General features: G+C 42.1%; 1 protein-coding gene and 1 pseudogene across 10 annotated transcripts in view; both read right to left on the bottom strand.

The window, feature by feature from the left end:
- SP140 (SP140 nuclear body protein) overlaps positions 1–21,690 on the bottom strand; it is a 100,767-nt gene that overhangs the window by 61,016 nt on the left and 18,061 nt on the right. For 6 of the 10 annotated variants that reach the window (XM_074398889.1, XM_074398890.1, XM_074398887.1 and 3 more), the window contains 7 exons: positions 17,061–17,144; positions 14,764–14,844; positions 13,691–13,771; positions 12,814–12,891; positions 8,571–8,654; positions 6,519–6,599; positions 4,182–4,265 (listed from right to left, as the gene is read on the bottom strand). In XM_074398889.1, coding sequence (XP_074254990.1) covers positions 4,182–4,265; positions 6,519–6,599; positions 8,571–8,654; positions 12,814–12,891; positions 13,691–13,771; positions 14,764–14,844; positions 17,061–17,144 — 573 coding nt within the window. Of the gene's footprint in view, positions 1–4,181; positions 4,266–6,518; positions 6,600–8,570; positions 8,655–12,813; positions 12,892–13,690; positions 13,772–14,763; positions 14,845–17,060; positions 17,145–17,298; positions 18,040–21,690 lie in introns of those variants that run through there. The other 4 variants (XM_074398896.1, XM_074398894.1, XM_074398893.1 and 1 more) reach the window with 4 other exon arrangements.
- Positions 18,135–21,659, bottom strand: LOC101029750 (mortality factor 4-like protein 1 pseudogene; annotated as a pseudogene).

Below are 21,690 nucleotides of genomic sequence, written 5' to 3' on the forward strand. Positions count from 1 at the left end.
GAAATCCTAGGAGTCCGTTTCCAGTGTTGTCTTCCAGAAAAGACATCTTGGATGGGGACAATGCTTGATGGTGCCTCCTGCAGCTTTAGATGAGAGATTTCCTACAGGGGAGACTGAGAATGGAAAGTTCCTACACTTCTAGGAAAACTCATTATTATTTAGGCATATGGACAATAACAACCAGAATTGTCCCAATTAATCAACAATAGCTTCTGGCCAGTACACAGGTGGCCTCCAAAAGCCAGCAAACTATTCACTTCCCCATGCTTCTGAAACTCACCCAATCAGTGACAGCCACACTCCAGTGACCCTGCTTTCACTAAAGCTCAACTAACCACTAACAAATCTCACTTCTGAAGGCTGCCAATCACTGAGATCAGATCCACCCTTCCACAAACATTCTCTGTTCAGAGAAACTGGCCCACAAGCACAACTGTCCCTTAATTGAACAATAAATTCAGCCTTTTGTTTGCTATTAAGTAATAGCCCTTCTTTTTTTTTTTTTTTTTTCTTCTGAGATGGAGTCTTGCTTTGTCACCAGGCTGAAGTGGGCAGTGGTGTGATCTTGGCTGATTGCAACCTCCACATCCCAGGTTCAAGCAATTCTCTTGTTTCAGCCTCCTGAGTAGCTGGGACTACTGTTGTGCATGACCACACCCAGCTAATTTCTGTATTTGTAATAGAGATGGGGTTTTGCCACGTTGGCCAGGCTGGCCTCGAATCCTGACCTCAAGTGATCCACCTGCCTCAGCCTCCCAAAGTGCAGGGATTACAGGCGTGAGCCACCATGCCCAGCCTAAGTGGTAGCCCCTTCTACTAGTGATACTTTTTTACTGTTACCCTATGGAGGCATCTGTAGTTCTCCTCAGCTTTCTGGACTTTCTCTTCTTAACATCTCCCCTCCCTTACTATTTGTCTCTTTTTTCTTCAGTGATGTGCACATATACTTTTCATATTGCCCCTCTGTTTCTCTTTTCTGGCTCTATTTTTTTTTTTTTTTTTAGCTCCTATCTCGTATTGTAGATTACATTCAAGTATTTTCCAACTCTTGATGATGTTTCCTCTCCCTAATATTTCGTTATTTGTTAAATAAAAGTGTCTTTCCATTGAACCCTGGTAGAGTCTATTGGATTCCCAAAATCCCTTTGGACTTCCACACTGGACTCAAGACCATAGGACCCCACCCCAAACCATGCCAGCCTCACAGAACTGGAAGCCTATAAAGAGTCATCCAGAACACCAGTCTCTGCTCTTGCTTTTTTCTTGGGTCTTATCAAACACACATGTCACATGCATGTCTGTGTTTCTGGCTCCTCAAAACACAGTAACAACCCTTCCCTATCTAAGTTTTGAGGATTTTGTGAGTAAAAGTATAAAACTTATCAGAGTACTCTGAAAATACACTGCAGGATCCAATGACATAATGGAAAGTACTGGTCAAAAATAGCATTTAGTTCCATAATAGCTGATCTGAATTCTGCCAATTAGACGGTAAAATACCATTTCTCTGAAGAGGTTTTGTTAAGTTTGTGAAAAAAAGATTAAAAAGTATCTACAGCAGAGGAAAGATATCCTTTTTTATTTCCATAGAGGGAGTAAGAATTGAAATTTTATATGAATTCAAATATTAGTATTGATAGCTATAAAAAATAAAGGCAAAAGAGCATTGCTTCCTCCTAGCATATTTCTGACCTTTACTTCACCTATATAATAGGATTACCCAGTTTGCCTCCCCCCATCTTAAGGTTTTGTGAGGGTATCAGGTCTTATTTGGTAAAATATTTTAATAGTGTAGTACTAAAAGTAATGAGAATATAAAGGAGAGAACACATTGCCTTGCCATGGCATATTTCGACTACCACTTGAATATCTGAACACATATGTTCAAACAATAAAACTCATTCTGCTAAACACTAACTTGTGTATAAAGATTCCTCCCTGCATTTCCCAAAAGATCCATGTACAGAAAACGTGAAAAATCTTAGGATTAATTGGATCCTTTCATTGTGAAGTATACGCAAAAGAAAATCAATCAGGAAACACAACCTTCAAATTCAAACTCGTGACACTCTGCAGCCCAGGGCCAGAAATCCTCCCCTTCCTTAGCTGACCCACATCTTGCTAGGGAGCTAGAGGCTTCCTGGGGCTCTTCTCCGTCACACATTTCCGAGCAGTCATCGCTGCCCTCTGCAGAAAGGAATAAAATCCTTCAGAGGTCTCAGTATAAAACCAACAAGAAACCATGAAGAGAAAATTTAGTGAAGATGTGGGAAACTGAAGTATCTCCTAGGTGGGGCTGTCACCAGCCCAGGCCCTCCTGGTCTGCCCTTTGGGTTCACCCAGCCTGCAGCTGGACACACTCCAGTCGCTGTCTCTAAGGCTGAGAAGCAACTACTAGCTCACTTCCTCCCTGGACTCCTCACTCTCTCTCCTTCTCCCCCTCCCCCTTTCCTCTACACATTTCCTCTGTCTCTGCCCTGGTTTCCTGCGGCCAGTGGCTCCAGGTGCTTCTCTTTGTTTCTATGTGTTTCTGTCCCCTTCTCTGCTCCTGCCTCTTTCTCTGGCACCCCTGACTCTGCTCTTTATTACTTTTCCTGATCTCATTTATTTCCTTGTTTACCCTCTTTCTCATACTGGGCACTAGGAAAGACATTCCTAGAATAAGAGAAATGAACGAGATAAGGAAGGGGATCAGGAGCAGAGAGGGCCAAGGCAACACCACATGGTATAGGGAAGCATGGCTCAAGAGCCCACACAGAAAAGAAAGATCAGATCATTGCAGCTCTTGAAACAAATTGATGCCATTAGTAGAGATGAGACAGATGATATGGGCTGGGGTCCCACGATGGGTGGAAGCCGCAGAAATCCACAGGAAGGATAACTCATCTAATCCTGTGCAACAAAAACCACCACGTCTAAGGGAATAAGAAAACGATCTGATTGATATCTTGCAACTAACAACTGTGCTAAAGCAGAGAAAATGAGTCTGATGAGTACAGGCACAAACAGGACCTTCGTCCCGTTACTGAGAGAGCGAACCCTGGAGAAGGAGGAGTTTCTCGGTTCAGTAGAGGTGTTGGTTTCTACTGTGAAGTGTTCAGTTCCTAAAAGACATTGCAGTGGAGAAGGTCCCATGATAAATGTCTTCAGGTACATGGATGGAAGAGCTTGGAAGGCAGGTCTGCCTAACAGACATGTATTAAAGACTTGAGAATCATTCCACTACCTGAGCAGATGAGATTGCAGGCAAAAAAATTCTTACCCTCTGAGTATGCTTGTGTGCCACTCTCTACCTACAGGGACCTTAATCAGAAAACGCACTATTGACACAAGCACCGTTTGCTGGAAGCTGCTGCTGTCTAGTGACTGACTTCAGCTCCACAGGCCCTGGGCCTGCGCCTTTCCTCTGACAATAGTTTGCACTCTTTATAGGTTCTTTAAGTATTTTGATCTGTCTCTTGCTCTGCATAGTTTCCTCTGTGCTTCCTTCCTACACTGATACTGTTATTTGTATAATTTTCTCTCCGTATCTTATTTCTAATGGAGATCATCCTCTTTTACTTTCTCTTTTTCTGTCTCTGTTTCTTTGGGTTTTACCTTACCCTCTTAGATGCCTGTAAAATGTCCATGACTTTATATATTGTCCTCATTCTCAAAGAGCTCATTGCCCAGGTTGAAAAAGTTCTTCTGTTTACACAGGGGCTGTAAAACCAGAGACCCTTTGCTTGTCAGCTGGGTGCCAGTGGTCTCTCACATGACTTTCCTCAATTGCAAATATTCAATTGTTCATAAAACTTATGTCTGTGTTCCTGATACTTCTGGAAGTAGGCTGAAAACAACCTCCCTGCCTCAATTGCCATAACCTGATGATATTCAGGTTTACTGTGTGTTTAATAACATCACCCAGGTACTCCTTCTCTGGTGGCCCCAGCCTACCCCTGGCATACTCTGTCTCTCTACATCTCCATGCAGGAATATGGTTTCCATTCAGGGGCTCAGCTTACCTTGATTCTTTGTCTCTCTCAGTTTTCAAAAAGGCTCTACAGAAAATTGACATAATTCCATCTGTATGTATGGGAATGTGAAGAGAAGGGTAGGATGGGAGAAAGGGAAACCTTTTTTCCATGCCAACTAGAAAACAAAGATGTTCTGAAATATCTAAACACTTAAATCAGAATTACCTTCTCCTTCACCCGGTAGTAGACCAAGCCTTTTCTCTGGTTCTCCTTCATTAGTGATTTGGGGAGTGTTTAGCGCAAACGTCTCTGCAGAGCAACAAGAAATGGACAAACCACAGAGGGTAACTTGGATACAGACCTCGGTGCATTTATGCTAAGATGGACAAAGGCTCAGAGCCACCCACGTCTGGTTCCGCCTTCTCTATATCTTGCTGCATCTCCTCTTTCTCCTTCTCTCTAATTCTCAGTGTCCTCCCCACAGTTCTGCCTCCACACAGTTCCCTCCCAGCTGGGCAGCTCTTGGATTGTCTGGTCTTCTCTCCAACTGCCTCCTTCTGCCTCCTGTTTCTATTTTTTTTTTTCTTTTTCAGTGACACCGTATCCCCTTTCTCTTATTTCTTTAGCTCTTATTCTAGATCCCTCCTATCCCAAAGGGCAGGCTCTATGCTGTCTTGCCATGACTTCCCTTCCCTCCCACTAGCATTTTTTTTTCCCTTAAAGTTTTGTATTGGTCCCTGCTCCACTGCTCCAGGAACCTGCAGAACTCCTTGGGCTTCTTTCTGTCCTGACCCCGTGACCCTGCACTGACCACCCAGCTGGCCTTGCACAAGCATCACCCAGTGACATACCCAGGACACTGGTGCCCACTCTTCCTTTTCCACTTTGCCTTTGCGAAAATATCCTACTTGCATTTCTGTGCTTTATTTCCCAGTCTATAAAATAGAGGTTTAGCTGTTTGCCTACTGACATTTAAGTTTTTGTGAGGGTAAAGGCTCTTGTGCAATCTGGTAATCTGACATACACTGTCAGAAACCTAGACCACTTGGTCTCCCACCCCATGTCATCACTCTCATTTTCACCCCTGACACATTTCTCTGCTTCTTCTGTTTCTACCTCTGTCTCTTGCCAAGGACTCTCTGGGTACTTCTCTTCGTCTTGGTTCTTTACCTGGAACTGTTTCTGCCTCCCTCGTGTCCCTCTTGCATCCCTGGTCCTGTGCTTTGTGTCCTTGCCCCACTTTATACCTATGAAAACATGTGACAGTATGCACTTACATCTTCACACACCTTTACGTAGTGCTACTCTATGAAGGCTACTGGGCTTCTCTTAGACTCTCTGGACTTTTCTTCCAAACATTTCCCCACCCTGACTATCTGTCTCTTCCTCCTTCAGTGATGTGCTACATCTACTTTGCAAATTCCATCTCTGTTTATTTTCTCTGGCTCTATTTTTCTGGATCTTTCCTACCTTGTATAGTAGATTACAGTTACATATTTTCTAACTCTCAATAATTTTTCCACTCCTCTCCTTAAACTTTCTTTATTTGTTAATAAGCATCTCTCTCCATCAAACCCTGGTAGACTCTCGCAGGTTCCTAAAAGCCCTTTGGGTTTCCACAGTGAACTCAGACCATGGGACTCCACCCCAACCCCTGCCAGCCTCACAGAATGGCAAGGAGTCATCCAGGACACTGGTCTCTGCATTTCCTTCTTCTTGGGTCTTATCAGACACCTGTGTCTCATGCATTTCTGTGTTTCTGGCTCCTCAAAACAACAATAACAGCACTTTTCCGCCTAAGTCTTGAGGTTTCCAAGGGTAAAAGTGTAACAATTATCAGAGTACTCTAAAAACACACTGCAGGATCCAATAACATAATGTAGAGTATTGATCAAAAATAGCATTTAGTCTCATAAAGAGTTCATCTGAGTTCTGTCAGTTAAATGGCAGGATACTATTTCTCTGAAGGCTTCATCAAGTCTGTAATAAAATGATTAAAAGTATCTACCAGCAGAGGAATAAAAGCTTTTTCATTCCCATAGAAGAAATGAGTGAGACTAGAATTTTAAATTCAAATAATAGTATTGATAGTGATGAAAAATAAAGGCAAAACAGCACTTTTTCCTCCTATCATATTCTGACCTTTATTTTTTCATCTATAAAATAGGATTACCCAGTTTTCCTGCCCCCATCTTAGGGTTTTGTGAGGGTATCAAGAGACCTGATCCAGTAAAATATTTTAATGCTTTAGTATTAATAGGCAGGAGAATATGAAGGAGAGAACACATTGCCTTGTGTTGACATAATCCAATTACCACATTATATCTAAACACATGTTTTCAAACAATAAAACCCATTCTGTTCAACACGGACTCTTGCATAAAGGATTCCTCTCTGCATTTCCCAAACAATCCATGTATAGAAAATGCGAAAAATCTGAGACTTAATTGAATTCTTTCACTGTGAAGTATACTCAGGGGAAAATCAACCAGGAAACACCAGCTCTGAATTCAACCTCTTGACACTCTGCAGCCCAGGGCCAGAAATCCTCGCCTTCCTTACCTGACCCACATCTTGCTAGGGAGCTAGAGGCTTCCTGGGGCTCTTCTCCATCACACATTTCCAAACAGTCATCACTGCCCTCTGCACAGAAAGAAAAGAAATCCCTCAAGAAATTATGAAGAGAAAACTTAGTGAAGATGTGGGAAGCTGAAGCATCTCCTAAGTGAGGCTGTCCCCAACCCAGGCCTCCCTCCTGGTCTGCCCTGTGGGTGGGTGCCCTGTGGCCCGTAGGCGGACACACACCAGTCACTGTCTCTAAGGCTGAGAAGCATCCACCAGCTCACTTCCTCCCTGGACTCCTCACTCTCTCTCCTTCTCCCCCTCCTCCTTTCCTCTGCACATTTCCTCTGTCTCTGCCCTGGTTTCCTGCGGCCAGTGGCTCCAGGTGCTTCTCTTTGTTTCTATGTGTTTCTGTCCCCTTCTCTGCTCCTGTCTTTTTCTCTGGCATCCCTGACTCTGCTCTTTACTACTTTTCCTGATCTCATTTATTTCCTTGTTTACCCTCTTTCTCATACTGGGCACTAGGAAAGACATTCCTAGAATAAGAGAAATGAACGAGATAAGGAAGGGGATCATGAGCAGAGACGGCCAAGGCAACACCACATGGTATAGGGAAGCATGGCTCAAGAGCCCACACAGAAAAGAAAGATCAGATCATTGCAGCTCTTGAAACAATTGATGCCATTAGTAGAGATGAGACAGTTGATATGGGCTGGGGTCCCATGATGGGTGGAAGCCGCAGAAATCCACAGGAAGGATAACTCATCTAATCCTGTGCAACAAAAATCACCACGTCTAAGGGAATAAGAAAATGATCTGATTGATATCTTGCAAATAACAATTGTGCTAAAGCAGGAAAAAATGAGCCTGATTATTACAAGAGCAAACAGGACATTCATCCCTTTACTGAGACAGCTAACCCTGGAGGAGGGGGAGTTTCTAGGTTCAGTGGAGGTATTGGTTTCCATTTAGGATGTGTTCCATTCCTGACAGATACTAAAATGGACAGATTCCTGGTATAAATGTCTTCAGGCACATGAATGGCAGGGCTTGGAAGGCAGGTCTGCCTAGCAGACATGTACATGAGAATCATTCTACTACCTAAGCAGATGAGACTGGGGAAAGAGTATTCTTACCCTCTGAGTATGTTTCCATCCCACTCTCTACCTAGGGGGACCTGGATCGGAGAACTCACTATTGGCAGAGGTGCCCTTTGCTGGAAGCTGCTTCTATCTAGTGACTCTGACTTCTGCTCCACAGGCCCTGGCCCTGCTCCTTTCCTTGAACAATCTTTTTCACTCTTCATGGGTTCTTTAATTATTTTGATCTGTCTCTTTCTCTGCATAGTTTCCTGTGTGCTTCCTTCTCATGTTGCTGTTATTATTATGTTTGCTGCCATTTGTATAATTTTCTTTTATTTTTCTCCTTGAGGTTATCTCCTTTCTATGTGTCTTCTATTTTCTCCTTTTCTGTCCATTCCTTTGGGTTTTATCTTACGTTTCTGGATGCCGGTAAAATCTCCATTATGTTATAGACTTTTCTCATTCTCAAAGTTCTCTTCTCCCAGCTTGGAAAAGTTCTTCTGTTTACGCAGGGGCGATGGCACCACAGATCCTTCCCTTGTCAGCTGCATCTTAAGGGTCTCCCACATGACTTCGCTCAGTTGCAAGACTTCAGTCATTCCCAAAACATGTCTGTGCTCCAGATCCTTCTGGAAGTAGGCTGAAAACATTCTCCCCTGCCTCAGTTGCCATAACCTGCTGATATTTAGGTTTAATGTGTAATAACGTCACTGAGGCACTTCTTATCTGGTGCCCTCAGCCTACCGCTGGCATATTCTGCCTCCCTACATTCCCCATGCAGGGATATGGTTCCTACTCAGGGGCTCAGCTCACCATGATCCTTTGTCTCTCTCACAGTTTTCAAAAAGGCTCAACAGAAAATTGACGTAATTCCATCTGTATGTATGCAAATGTGAAAAAGAGAATTTTATTCATACCAACTAGAAAACAAAGATGTTCTGAAATATCTAAACACTTAAATCAGAATTACCTTCTCCTTCACCTGGTAGTAGACTGAGCCCTTTCTCTGGTTCTCCTTCATTAGTGATTTGGGGAGTGTTTAGATCAAAGGTCTCTGCAGAGAAACAAGAAATTGACAGACAACAGAGGGTGACTTGGATACAGACCTCAGTATGTTCCTGCCATCCAAGATGGGAAAACGCTGAGAGCCACCTCCATCTGCTTCCGCCATTTCTCCACCTTGTTGCATCTCATCTTTCTCTTTCTAATTCTCAGTGTCCTCCCCACAGTTCTGCCTCCACACAGTTCCCCGGCATTTGGATGTTTTGCCACACAAACTGTGTGGATTGTCTGGTCTTCTCTCCAACTGGCTCCTCCTGCCTCCTGTTTCTATGACTTTTTTCTTTTTCAGTGATATTATATTCCCTTTGTATTATTTCTTTAGCTCTTATTCTAGATCCCTCCTAATCAAAAGTGCAGGCTCTATTTCTATGCTGTCTTTCCATGATTTCCCTTCCCTTCCAGTGGGAACATTTTTTCCTTAAAGCCTTATATTGGTCCCTGGTTCTCTTCTCCAGGAATCTGCAGATCTCCTTGGGCTTCTTCCCATTCTGACCCTGTGACCCTATTCTGACCCAGTGACCCTGCTCTGACCCCCAGCTGGCCTTGCACAAGCATCACCCAGTGACACACCCAGGACACTGATCCCACTCTTCCTTTTCTAGTTTGCCTTTGTGAAAATATCCTGCTTGCACTTCCATGCTTTATTTCCCAGTCTGTAAAATGAGGTTCAGCTGTTTGCATACCAACGTTTAAGATCTTGTGAGGGGCCGGGTGCGGTGGCTCACACCTGTAATCCCAGCACTTTGGGAGGCCGAGGTAGGTGGATCACGAGGTCAAGAGATCGAGACCATCCTGGCCAAAATGGTGAAACCCCATCTCTGCTAAAAATACAAAAATCATCTGGGCATGCTAATACAAAAATTAGTGGCACATGCCTGTATTCCCAGCTACTCGGGAGGCTGAGGCAGAGGAATTGCTTAAACCGGGGAGGCGGCGGTTGCAGTGAGCCGAGATCATGCTACTGCACTCCAGCCTGGCGCCTGGCAACAGAGTGAGACCCTCTTTCTCAAAAAAAAAAAAAAAAAAAAAAAAAGACCTTGTGAGGGTAAAAGGAGCTCCTGTACAGTCCAGTAATATGACAGAAACCTTGCCCACCTAGTCTCCCACCCCACAACGGCAACCTCATTTTCACCTTGACACATATCTCTACTTCTTCTGTTTCTACCTCTGTCTTTTGCTGTTGAACTGTCTTGGTATTTCTTTTTGTCTTGGTTTCTTTCTCTGAGACTGTTCTTTCCTCCCTCTTTCTTCCCTGGTGCTTTGCTTTATGTCCTTGCCCCATCTATCACCCCTGAACTAGGGATCAGAAAAGGCATCTCTGAGAGTGTATGTAATTTCCACATGATTTCACTAGATTAGCATGATGGAGAGTGTAGTGGAACAAGATGACTTCACAGCACAGGGCTAAGCCTTTGTGAAGGCTCAGATGAGAAAGTCATCAGAAAATGAAAATGACCAGAAAATTTGTATGTAAACCTTGAGGCAGACATAAAGATGGAGCCCTGGGAAGAAAACTAGATTTAATCCTTATGACCCCAAGTAGTTATTGATTTAAAGTAGAAATGTAAGATAAGCCAACTTCCTTCCTCTTTTTTTTTTTTTAATAAGATGGAGTCTAGCTCTGTGGCCAGGCTGGAGTACAGTGGCACCATCTTGGCTCACTGCAATCTACACCTCCCAAATTATTGTAATTCTCCTGCCTCAGCCTACTGAGTAGCTGGGATTACAGGCACACACCACACCCAGCTAATTTTTGCATTTTTAGTAGAGACAGGGTTTCACCATGTTGGCCAGAATGGTCTTGATCTCCTGACCTGGTGATTCACCTGCCTTGGCCTCCCAAGGTGCTGGGATTATAGGTGTGAGCCCCTACACCTGACTCCAACTTCCATTTTTGAAAGAGTTGTTTGAGTTGGAATGAATGGATGTGAGAGGTACAAGATCAGAGGAAGGATGTGAGTCTGGAGGCTGCTGCTCCAGTCCAAGAGAGAAATCTGACCAGAGTTTTTGTGTTAGGGTGGAAGGAAATGGACAGGTGAGATATGTGAACTCACTAAAAGTCAACTGGATGGTTGACAGGGTATTTAAGTTGAGGGAGGTGGGGAGAGTCATTAATGGCTCCTTGGTTTCTGCTTGAAAAATAGAGTAACAGTGTTTCATCCTGAGATAGGGAACAGCGAGAGAGGGGTCAGATCTGATGTCAGGAAAGATGGTATGTGCAATCTTGGAGTTGTATTGAGGTTCCTGAAAAACATCCAAATGGAGAGGTCTTTCAAATATCTTCATGAACATGTTCAGGTACTCAGATGAATGAACTTAGAAGATAAATCTGGACCTATGTGTTTTAAAATCATTAAGGTACGGATGGGAGAGACATGAAAGCCTGGGGGGAAGTCAACTGCCTCTGAGGACATTAAAGGTGCCATTTTGATAGGTTGGGACATCACAAGCTAAAACTCACTAACATGTTCCCTTCTTGGACCAGAAGTTATTTCTGTCTAGTGAATCTTGCCTCAATCCCTATAATGTCCCATATTGTTCCCTATCCCTTTCAAGCCGTTTTTACTCTCTGCTAACTTTTCACTTACTCTTTTTCTCTGTGTATAACTTTTCTCTCTCTCTTCCACTGTCTCTGTTTTCTAGCATTTTTCTTCTCTCTGTTCCTCTCATAATATTTTCTTCACATTTAAAATCCTGTGCCTTATTTAATAATCAAGCTTATCTTCTTTCCTCCATCGTGCTTATTTCCATGCCTCTATCTGTTCTCTCTAGCTAGCTTTCTGTTCCTAATTTTTCAATCCAAAATTTAAATCTAAAAATTTAAATTTCAGCTTTTCTGGATATTCTGTCTTATTTTTCTCCCATACCATCAAAGGTATCATCCTTTGCCATTAACAAAGGGGAAGGGCATCAGTGATAGACTGGACAAGGAAAATGTGGCACATATACACCATTGAATACTATGTAGCCATAAAAAACAATGAGTTCGTGTCCTTTGTAGGGACATGGATGAATCTCGAAACCATCATTCTCAGTAAACTGACACAAGAACAGAAAAACAAACACCACATGTTCTCACTCATAGGTGGGTGTTGAACACAGGGACACAGGGAGGGGAGCATCACACACTGGGGCTTTTTGGGCAGGACTAGGGGAGGGACAGCGGGGGATAGAGGTTGGGGAGGGATAACATGGGGAGAAATGCCAGATATAGGTGATGGGGAGATGGAGGCAGCAGACCATACTGCCATATATGTACCTATGCAACAATCCTGCATGTTTTGCACACGTACCCCAGAACCTAAAGTGCAATAAAATATATATTTTTTAAAAAGAGGCAGGGACCCTTCCTCTTGTGAAGTTCATTTCAACAGTCTTTCACTGAGTTTTCTATATTGCAGTATACTCATTATATCCATTCTCTTGGCATAACCTCAAGAAAATAAGTTGAAAATTATCTCTCCTTCCTTATAACTCAAAGTGGTATTATTACCCAAATATTACCCAACATGGTAATAGTTGGATTCCACATCTATTTAGGTAAAACTGGCAATCACTCAGACCTCACTTTATTTAATGCTTCAATCTATACTTTCCTTTCTCCCCCTCTTTCCCTATGTCCTATGTCCAGGAAAACTCCAACCAGTCTGAGCTTATTCTTCTTTTGCTACTTGTGTCTCTCAAGAAAAGCAGGTAGAAGCTGGGCATAGTCAGTGTGTGGGGAGGGATGCATGGATGCATGGATGGATGGATGGATACATGTATGGATGGATGAATATATTAATGGATGGATAGATTAATATATAAATGGATGGATGGATGAATATATGAATAGATGGATGGATATATGAATGGATGAATATGTGGATGGATGGAAGGATGGATGGATGAATGGATGGATGGATATATGGATGGATGGATAGATGAATATATGGGTGGATGGATAGATATATGGATATATGGATGGATGGATGGATGAATGGATGGATAGATATATAGATAGATGGATATATGGATGGATGGATGGATGAATAGATGGATGGATATATGGATGAATACATGAATAGATGGGGGAATGGGAAGGGAAATGAAAGAGTCGGTATTTTTGTATGTTGACAGAAAAATAAAGCTTTAATTTAAATCCTGATTACCTTCTGCATCATAAGGCAATAACCGGGGCATTTCTTCTGATTCTCCTTCATCTACTTGTATAGCATGTTCACAGCACACTGCAGAGCGAAAGAAAAACATGACAGACAAATGACAGTGACCTGGACACCTACCTGGATGTGGTCATGCTGAGCTCTAATGTTCAGGTACAGAACTGCTTCCTGGGAGTAAAGATATCTTTGCAGCAAACAAGAGTGGCTCCACTTCTTTGAGCACCTTGTCAGGCCCCTTTCCCCTCTCTCCCTCTCTCTCCTCTTTTTTCTCCCTCTCACCCTGTCTTTACACATTGCTACATCTGCACCATAAACTAACCCCTGGATTTTTTTGACTTGACTTCTTCTCCCTGACTTCGGCCATTTCTTTGCATTTCTGTCTCTTTCTTCCTTCATGATGTTTGTCACCTCTTTGCCACATTATGTCCCTATTTATTCTTCTAACTTTGTCACTTCCACTTTGTTTCTTCTATACACAGTATTTCATTATTCCTAAACAATCCCTGGCAAGTGAGTTTAAAATTATCTCTCTTTTCTCAAACCCCATCCTGGTAGGATTTAGATTCCATATCCCTGCAGATAAAATTGGGCCCACTTATGCAACACCATTTGGTGCCTCCAATCAAAGTAATTTGTATTACTCTGTACCCTTAAGCTCTCAACCCAGGAGCCCCTCCACTAACGGAGTTAGCTTTTGTTTACTTCTTGCCTCCCACACATGTGGGGAAAATAATCACAACCTGAACAAAAGTGTATTAGAGGGATGGTAGTGGAGAGAGAATGACAGAAAGTGTTGCTTGCATAGAGATAAGCCAACTAATTTAAATAGGTAATTGGTCATTTAAACCATAATTACTTCCCCCACCTGGTAGCAAGCTGGGTGCATTTTCAGCATCTCCATCAGCCCTTGGATGAGCTAGTAGCTCATGAGACTCTGAAGAGAAACCTGAAAATAAACAAGACACAATGATGAGAGCACAGACCTGAAGACATTCCTGCTGAATTCTGGTGTTTAGCACTCAGGTGAGCTTCTCCTTGGAAAAAAAAAAAAACACCGTTGCTCCAAAAACCTCTCCCGAGTCCCCCCAGAGCCTTGCTCTGCCTGTTTTCCTTCTGTTCATCTCTCTGCTACCTCCTTTCTCCTTCTCATTTTTTGGTCACCGCATGCTCTTGCTTCTACACCATGAAGCACTGTCCATCTCCTTGACTCCCGGGATTCCCTCTCTTTTTCTTCTCTGTTGCTCCCCTGGGAAATTGTAGGCCTCCTTGGGTCTCCTGTGTGAACTCCTATCCATGACCCTCTGGCTACCCTGACCCTCTGCCAGCCTCACACAACCATCACCACAGTGAGTCAGCAGGAATGTGGGTCATGTTCTTGCTTGACTAATTTGACCTGGTAAAAGATCTTACACGTTTCTATGTTTCTACTTCTACTTTATTTAGCTTTAAAATAGAAATAAGCAAAAGTTTATCCACCTAAATCCGTAAGCTGTGGAGATAAAATGGCATCTTGTTTACCAAAGTTCCTTGAACAATCACTATGTAAGACAGTAACACAATGGAAAATAATTGGCAAAAATGATCATTTAGTTTTTCAAGTATTTGGTCTGATGGAACATGTTTCTTTTGAAGGCTTTCTATAATAAGTGACAAAATAATAATAGTAACAGTAATAGTTTTTATTCTCTAGAGAAAATAAATGGTGGGTAGGTATGATCAAGTTTTCATTGTTAGTAGACATGAAAGACACCTTTCTCTGGCATATTTCTGCTATAACATACACTTAGGAACATTTAGCAGAATTGTGGGATCCCAGGAAAAAAACAGATCATTTGACTGTGGAATGTGCTCAGAGTAAAATGCAGCAGGAAACACCAGCTCTGAATTCCACCTCCTGACACCCAGCAGGTCGAGGACAGCAAGTCTTCCCTTCCTTACCTGGCCCACACGTTGGCAAGGAGCTCAAGGCTTCCTGAGGCACTGCTACATCACACATTTCATGACAGGCATTGCTGTTCTCTGCAGAAAGGAATAAGATCCCTCAGATATCTTGATTTATGGTCAAGAAGGCATCAAAACAAGAAAATAAATAATGAGAAAACTAAGAAAGCCTGATAAACTGGGAGGTCCCTACTCCCCCAAGCAACCTGATCCGAGGATAAAGTCCTTCAGTAACCTTCACCAGAGGCTGAAAATAATTCACCCATTGTGGGGAAATCTTCCTTTTCTTATACCTTTTTCTCTTTCACATTTTCTCACTCATGTCTTTCCATTGTTTCTGTACATTTCCTCAATCTCTGCCTCTATTTTTTTCTGCTAGTGTTTCTTGGAGCTTCTCTTTCCTTGATGCATTTCTCTCTTCTCTGCTCCTGCAGATTTTTCTCTTGCTTTCTCTGATACCACTCTTTCTCACCCATCCTTGGTCTCTCAATTGTGCCTTTCTAGCTTTCTCTAAAGACCTCCCTTTGATCATATATTCTGAACAGGACTTCGCTGGATTGGAGAAGGGTAAATGGAAGATAGTGGGTCAGGAAAACAATTTTAAAGGCATTATAGAGAAAACATAGGGAAAGGCTCAGTTTGAAATAGAGATTTAACAATTGAAATTATTGGGGGAAATTTTATTCTATCTTGAAGTAATATTTCAGGCAGGTGGCTCATTGTGAATGCCCTTGGATGCTACTTAAAAACCCATTTATTTACCTCTTAGTGTATTAAGGAGGTAAGTAGGAAAATGATACACTCTAATGTGCATTTTAAAATATCCCGTCTGGTTGAAGTGCAAATAACACATTTGATAGAAGCAAGATTAGAGGGAGGCGATGAGCACAGGATGTTGTCCTGAGAATCATAAGAGTGATGGAGATCTGGACCAGAGACCTGGTCTTGGAGATGCAAAGATGGACAGGCCGGGGGCAACCTGAAGGTGAAATGATTATGTTGGGTGCATAACTGGCATGTATTTGAGGGCAAGAGAGGAGTCATCCATGATGACATGACTAGGTTTCCAACTTAAAAAACCATGGGACAGTAGTGATCCATCTCTGAGAGATAGAGTGCTGCGGAGGAGTTAGATCTAACTTGAGCAATGAAGATGTTGCTTTCAGTTCTCAAAGTACCAAGTTTAAGGTTCTTGAAAAAATTCAAGTGTGGATGTCTATTGGACCCATGAGTAAAGGTCCTTGGGTCTATGAATAAATGTACTCTAAAGATAATTTAGAGTGGAGATTTGTGCTCGGGAATCATTGGGCTACTCCGGGAGAGGCCTATTGCAATCTGATTATGTTGCAAGTGCCACTTTGATATGTGAACAGTTCAATCTGAAAACTCGTGGTCAATGGAGGCAACCCTTGTAAAGTTGCTAATGCCTGGTGCTCTCACCTCAAATCTACACTGGCCCAGTCTGTTTCTCTCCCTTTTATCCATAGTCACTCTCAAGTGATTTTAAACCCTTTTTTTCTTAACTCTTCATTTACATAGTTGCCTCTGTACCTCTCCACTTCCCCCATTTCTTGGTATTTATCTTCCTCTCATCGTTCTTTTTCCATATACTTCTCTCTCCATTTTTACCTGTGATGCTTGGCAGATTTTTCAGTTTACCTTTCCTCTACTGTGTCTTATACTTCCTCCCTTTCCATTTCTGTTTCTCCCATTTCACCTTGGTCTGCTGTCTGCCAACATTATTTCAGTTTTGTCTCCCTGCGCAATTCTATGCTTCAGGCTCCCCTCTCTCTCCATATCCAAAACTCCCCTCTTGGACTGCGGCCACAGTGCCAGGGACTCCCAACTGGCCACCTCTGTGAGGAACATCTCTCACCTGAATCTGATGTGGCCTAGGTTATTTCTGAGTTTCTCTTAATACTTCTATGAAATTAATTTAAAATAATCCCCTTATCTCAACCTGGGACGGTGGGATTTTTATGTTACTTTAGAAGATGGAATCCATCCAGGTAATTTGTCATGTATTCTCCGTCTACCTTTCCCATTTTCTCTTTTTATATTTTCCATCAGTGGAGACTCCATCTATTCAAGAGATCAGATCTTCTTTTTCATTGGTTCTCTCACATCCGTTGGCAGGTAAGGGCAGGTACATGGCTGTGTGAGGGGAGGAGGACTGGGAGGTAGCAGTGGGCTAAGACAGAGGGCTAAGACAGAGACAAAATACAAGCTTTGCCTCCATGAAGACAAGGAAGCAAATCTTTAATAAGGGCACTGATCAGTTAAATGATAGTCACCTGGTTTACCACACAATGGTAATCTGGATCTATCTTCTAACTCGCTTACATTGTTCATTTGGTGAGGTGGGTGTTCATAGCATGCTGAAGAAAACAATGTAAAAATTACCAAACTCAGACAGTGACCAGAGGAGACCTCAGAGTGCTCAGGCTGAACTTGATGTTCAAGCCCCAGGATCTCCCGCCCCCGAGGTCCAACAGAGCCTTGTTCCCCTGTTTTTCATTGAGATGCACATACCTTAAGTGTATATCATTGTGAAACCAACATCCCAGTCAAGATTCAGAACGTTTCCACCATCCCAGAAAATTGCCTTGTGCTTAAGACACGACTGCCCTGGTTTTTATCACCAGCAATAGCTCCTTCCTTTCTGGCACTATACTTGTCTGTATTGTCTGTACTGGCACAAATAGGTTCATGTAGTATGTACTCTTACAACTTGCTTCTTTTCCTCAACGTAATGTTTCTGAGATTTATCCATGTTGCTCCATAATGATAACAGTTCACTCCTTTTTATTGCTGAACAGTATAGCACTCTATAAATTAGTCATAGTTTATTACTCTCCTGTTGAGCATTTGTGTTGGTCCCAGATTTTAGTTATTATGAATAAGGCTGCCATAAACATTCTTATACAAATCTTTGGGTGAACATATTTTCAGTTCTCTCATGTAAATACCTAGGAGTAAAACTGCCAAGATCATAGGTTAGGTTCAACTTTATAGGAAATTGCCAGGCACTTTCCCAAAGTGTTCTTTATCATTTCACATTCCTCCCAGCAAGGGATGGGAGGTCCAGCTGTTCCATATCCTCATCAGCATTTGGTATTGTCAGTCTTTTTAATTTCAGCAATTCTGGAGAGTGAATGATACCTCACTCTGACTTTAATTTGCATTTCCCTCATGATTAATAATGTCATACCATTATGTTCTTGTTGGACATTTTATATCTCCTGTCCTGAAGTGTCTGTTCAAATCATTTGTCTATTTTTTGAATTGGTGGTGTGTCTTTTTATTATTCATTTATAGGAGTTCTTCATATATTGTGAGTACAATCCTTTGTTAGATATGTGTATTGCAAATATTTTCTCCCAGTCTTGGCTTGTTTTTCCTTTCCTTTTCTTTTCTTTTCTTTCTTTCTTTCTTTCTTTCTTTTTTTTTTTTTTTTTTTTTGAGCTATTACCCCTTTATTTTCTCTGTTTAAAATCAAACAGAAAACAAACATCAATTGTTATACACTAACATCTTCAAAGCACATCGTTTGTACAAGAGATAGACTAAGAACAAAAATGTGTTTATGGAGATACAAACATGGGTGAGTGAGAGCAGCTCTCACACAGCTTTCCGATGGTACTCAGGAGGAGCCACTTCATACTCACCGGCACTAAACAAAGTTGCAGAATTCTTTGCCAGGTACTTTAGGAAATCGTGAAGATAATTCAGTAATAAAGCAAGGCTCTTCTCATCCAGAAGTGTATAGGCCAATTTTGCTCCAATTCATACAAATAGTCTCAGTAGATGTGGCGCTCCATACACCTGGGACATGGGTGCATCAGGGTGATTTGCAAGAATTTCAGCATACTGTGGTCTCTCAAATTTGTAGAGTAGCTGGGTACCCAACATTACACTGAAGTATTCTTTTATCCCTGCCACAACTTCATTAACTGCATACTCCTTATTGTCTGTGTTTCCATGAGATTTCTTGTAATTTGCATAATCCTCAAGAATGGAATCCACATTCTTCTTGGCAGGAAAATAAAACAGCTGCTTTTGCCTGGGAATTAAGTCCCAGTCATCAACAAGCCACGGATTTAGTTCTTCAGGAATCTTTACAACTTCAACTCTGTTCATGAATGTTTCCTTATTTTCAACAGTAGGATCTACCCGGGCCCTTTTCTTCTGAGGAGGCTGAGGGGTCTCACTGGTACTGCCACCATCTCCATTTCCAGGTGTTTTCTGTTTGTTCTTTTTTGTTTTCACTTCCACATTTTTCTGTTGCAGACCAGATGTCTTCTTTCCTGGGGCAGCCCCTCTCATCTTCCCCTCTGCATACTGCTCCTGATTGGCTTTTTGAAGTTCTCGCTGTTTCTGCAAATTGGTGTCCACATATTTGAATACTCGGCTCTCCAGAACTCACTCGTCCCAATTTTCATTCCAACCACTGTAATGTACGAAGTATTTCACTTGTTTGTCCTTTATGGCAACCTTTACACACTTTGCTTCATACAGAAGAGGCCCATGAAAGCACAGCACTCGCTCACCCTCCTGGAATTTAGGCTTAGGGTCCTGCTTCAGTGTCATTTATAAGTGATTCACCGCCTCCTCCTTCTCCCACCACCCTCGACTACCGCCCCCTACTCTCTACCCACCTTTTCCTTTTCTTTTTTTTTTTTTTTTTGAGATGGAGTTTCACTCTTGTTACCCAGGCTGGAGTGCAAAGGCATGGTTTTGGCTCACCGCAACCTCCGCCTCCTGGGTTCAGGCAATTCTCCTGCCTCAGCCTCCTGAGTAGCTGGGATTACAGGCACGTGCCACCATGTACATCTAATTTTTTTGTATTTTTAGTAGAGACGGGGTTTTACCATATTGACCAGGATGGTCTCGATCTCTTGACCTCGTGATCCACCCGCCTCGGCCTCCCAAAGTGCTGGGATTACAGGCTTGAGCCACCTTTGGATGGGTAGTTTTTAATTTGGTGACATCTCACTTACCAAGTTTTTCTTTTGTGATCCATATTTTTTGTGTCCCGTATAACAAATTACTGCCTACTCTCAGTTAGCAAAGACGCTGTCTTACGTTTTCTTCTAGAAGCTTTATACTTTTAGTCTTAATTTCTAGATTTGTGATCCAACTTGAATTATTTTTTATGGATGTTGTGTAGCAAAAGTGGCAGTTTCTTTCTTTTTCTTTCTTTCTTTCTTTTTTACCTCTTTTTCAATCTTTTTACAACTCATTCTATTTCTGCCCATTTCTCACATTTCTACTCATAGTTGGAGGGAGCGGGCAGTGGTGAGCCTCAGGTGGCTCTCACCCAAACACAGGAAGTGCCAGAAACTAACCTATGAGATGTGAATGCTGGGGCCAGCAGGATCCCCACAGTCCACAGAGAAAATAAGAGCCCCTGAGATGTGGGCAGTAGAAATAACATCATTCCCTTCATCCTCACAGCCTGGAACACCCTGGTTAAAATATAATATTGACTCAAAATTTGTGCCTAGGTACAGTTGGGGTGGGGATCCATAGATTCACCCAACCTCAATTAAAAATATGGGGAAAAGTTTTAAAATAAAAAATAACAGGCCAGGCACAGTGGCTCATGCCTGTAATCCCAGCATTTGGGGAAGCCAAGGAGGGCAGATCACCTGAGGTTGAGGGTTAGAGACCAGCCTCACCAACATGGCAATACCCCGTCTCTACCAAAAATACAAAAAATTAGCTGAGTGTGATGGTGGGCGACTGTAATCCCAGGAGGCTGAGGCAGGAAAATCAGTTGAACCCAGGAGGTGGAGGTTGCAGGAGCCAATATCACTTCACTGCACTCCAGCCTGGGTGATAGAGTAAACTCTGTCTCAAAAAATAAATAAATAAAATAACAATAGGAAAATAAAAAATCACTAAATGAAAAATACAATTTAACAACTATTTACATAGCATTTACATTGTATTAGGTATTGTAATCTAGAGAGGATTTAAAAGATACTGGTGGATGTGTGTAAGTTATACACAAATAAAACTATGCCATTTTATATAAGGGACTTAGGCATCCAGGACTGAGGGTGGTGGGTATTCTACTGAAACCAATCCCTTGTAGAAACTAAAGGAGGCCTGCACAGTATTTGATTTCCTCTAGACCTTTTTCTGACTCGATGTATCATAATATAAAAGTGAGATAGCTCTTTTTTGAATCAAGGTATGGTATTCACAAATGGACACAACTCATTCTTCATACTGACCTATTTTACTTTTCCCCTATTTAAATGCCCTTTATTGCTTGTTTATTTTCCAAAAAATAAACTCCAAATTCCTTAGCACAGAGTGTCAATTCCTCCAGAATTCACTCCAACTTCTTTCTCCAGAATCAGCTTCCAAACCCTCTCTCCCACACTCTGCAATTCAACCACATGGTTCTGAAAGCCCCCGACCAACCCGCTTTTCAGTCTTCATAGCTTTCACATGTCACTCCTCCTCAGTGTACCAGTATGTGCTGGGCTCCCTCATGACTTCTCCACTCTTAGTTTGGAGAAACCAGTTGACACAAGACTGCACTGAATGATAAATTTTCTAATACAAAGAAAATCTTTTTATCTTTGAACATGTCTGCAAGTATCAAAGAGGGCTCCCTCCTTTCCTATGAAAAGGCGTCACTCATGTCTTCCTTCAAAAAAATGGAGACTTCAATTCTATGTTTTACAGCATCAAAGTCAAGTCCTGGCTGAGCAACCATTTGCAGAATTACTCGGTTAACGTCTGTCATTCCCATTATAAGTAAACTCCATAAGGACATAGGACATGTGTGTTTTTCATCATAATATTCCCCCTAGGCTTGGCATGTAATGGTTACTCATCAAACATTTGTCAAATATTAATGAAGAGTGAATCAATGAGTCAATGAATGAAATGGGCTTGAATCCCCCA

The sequence above is a fragment of the Saimiri boliviensis genome, chromosome 5 (genome assembly GCF_048565385.1).
Source record: "Saimiri boliviensis isolate mSaiBol1 chromosome 5, mSaiBol1.pri, whole genome shotgun sequence".
Classification (NCBI taxonomy): Eukaryota; Metazoa; Chordata; class Mammalia; order Primates; family Cebidae; genus Saimiri; species Saimiri boliviensis.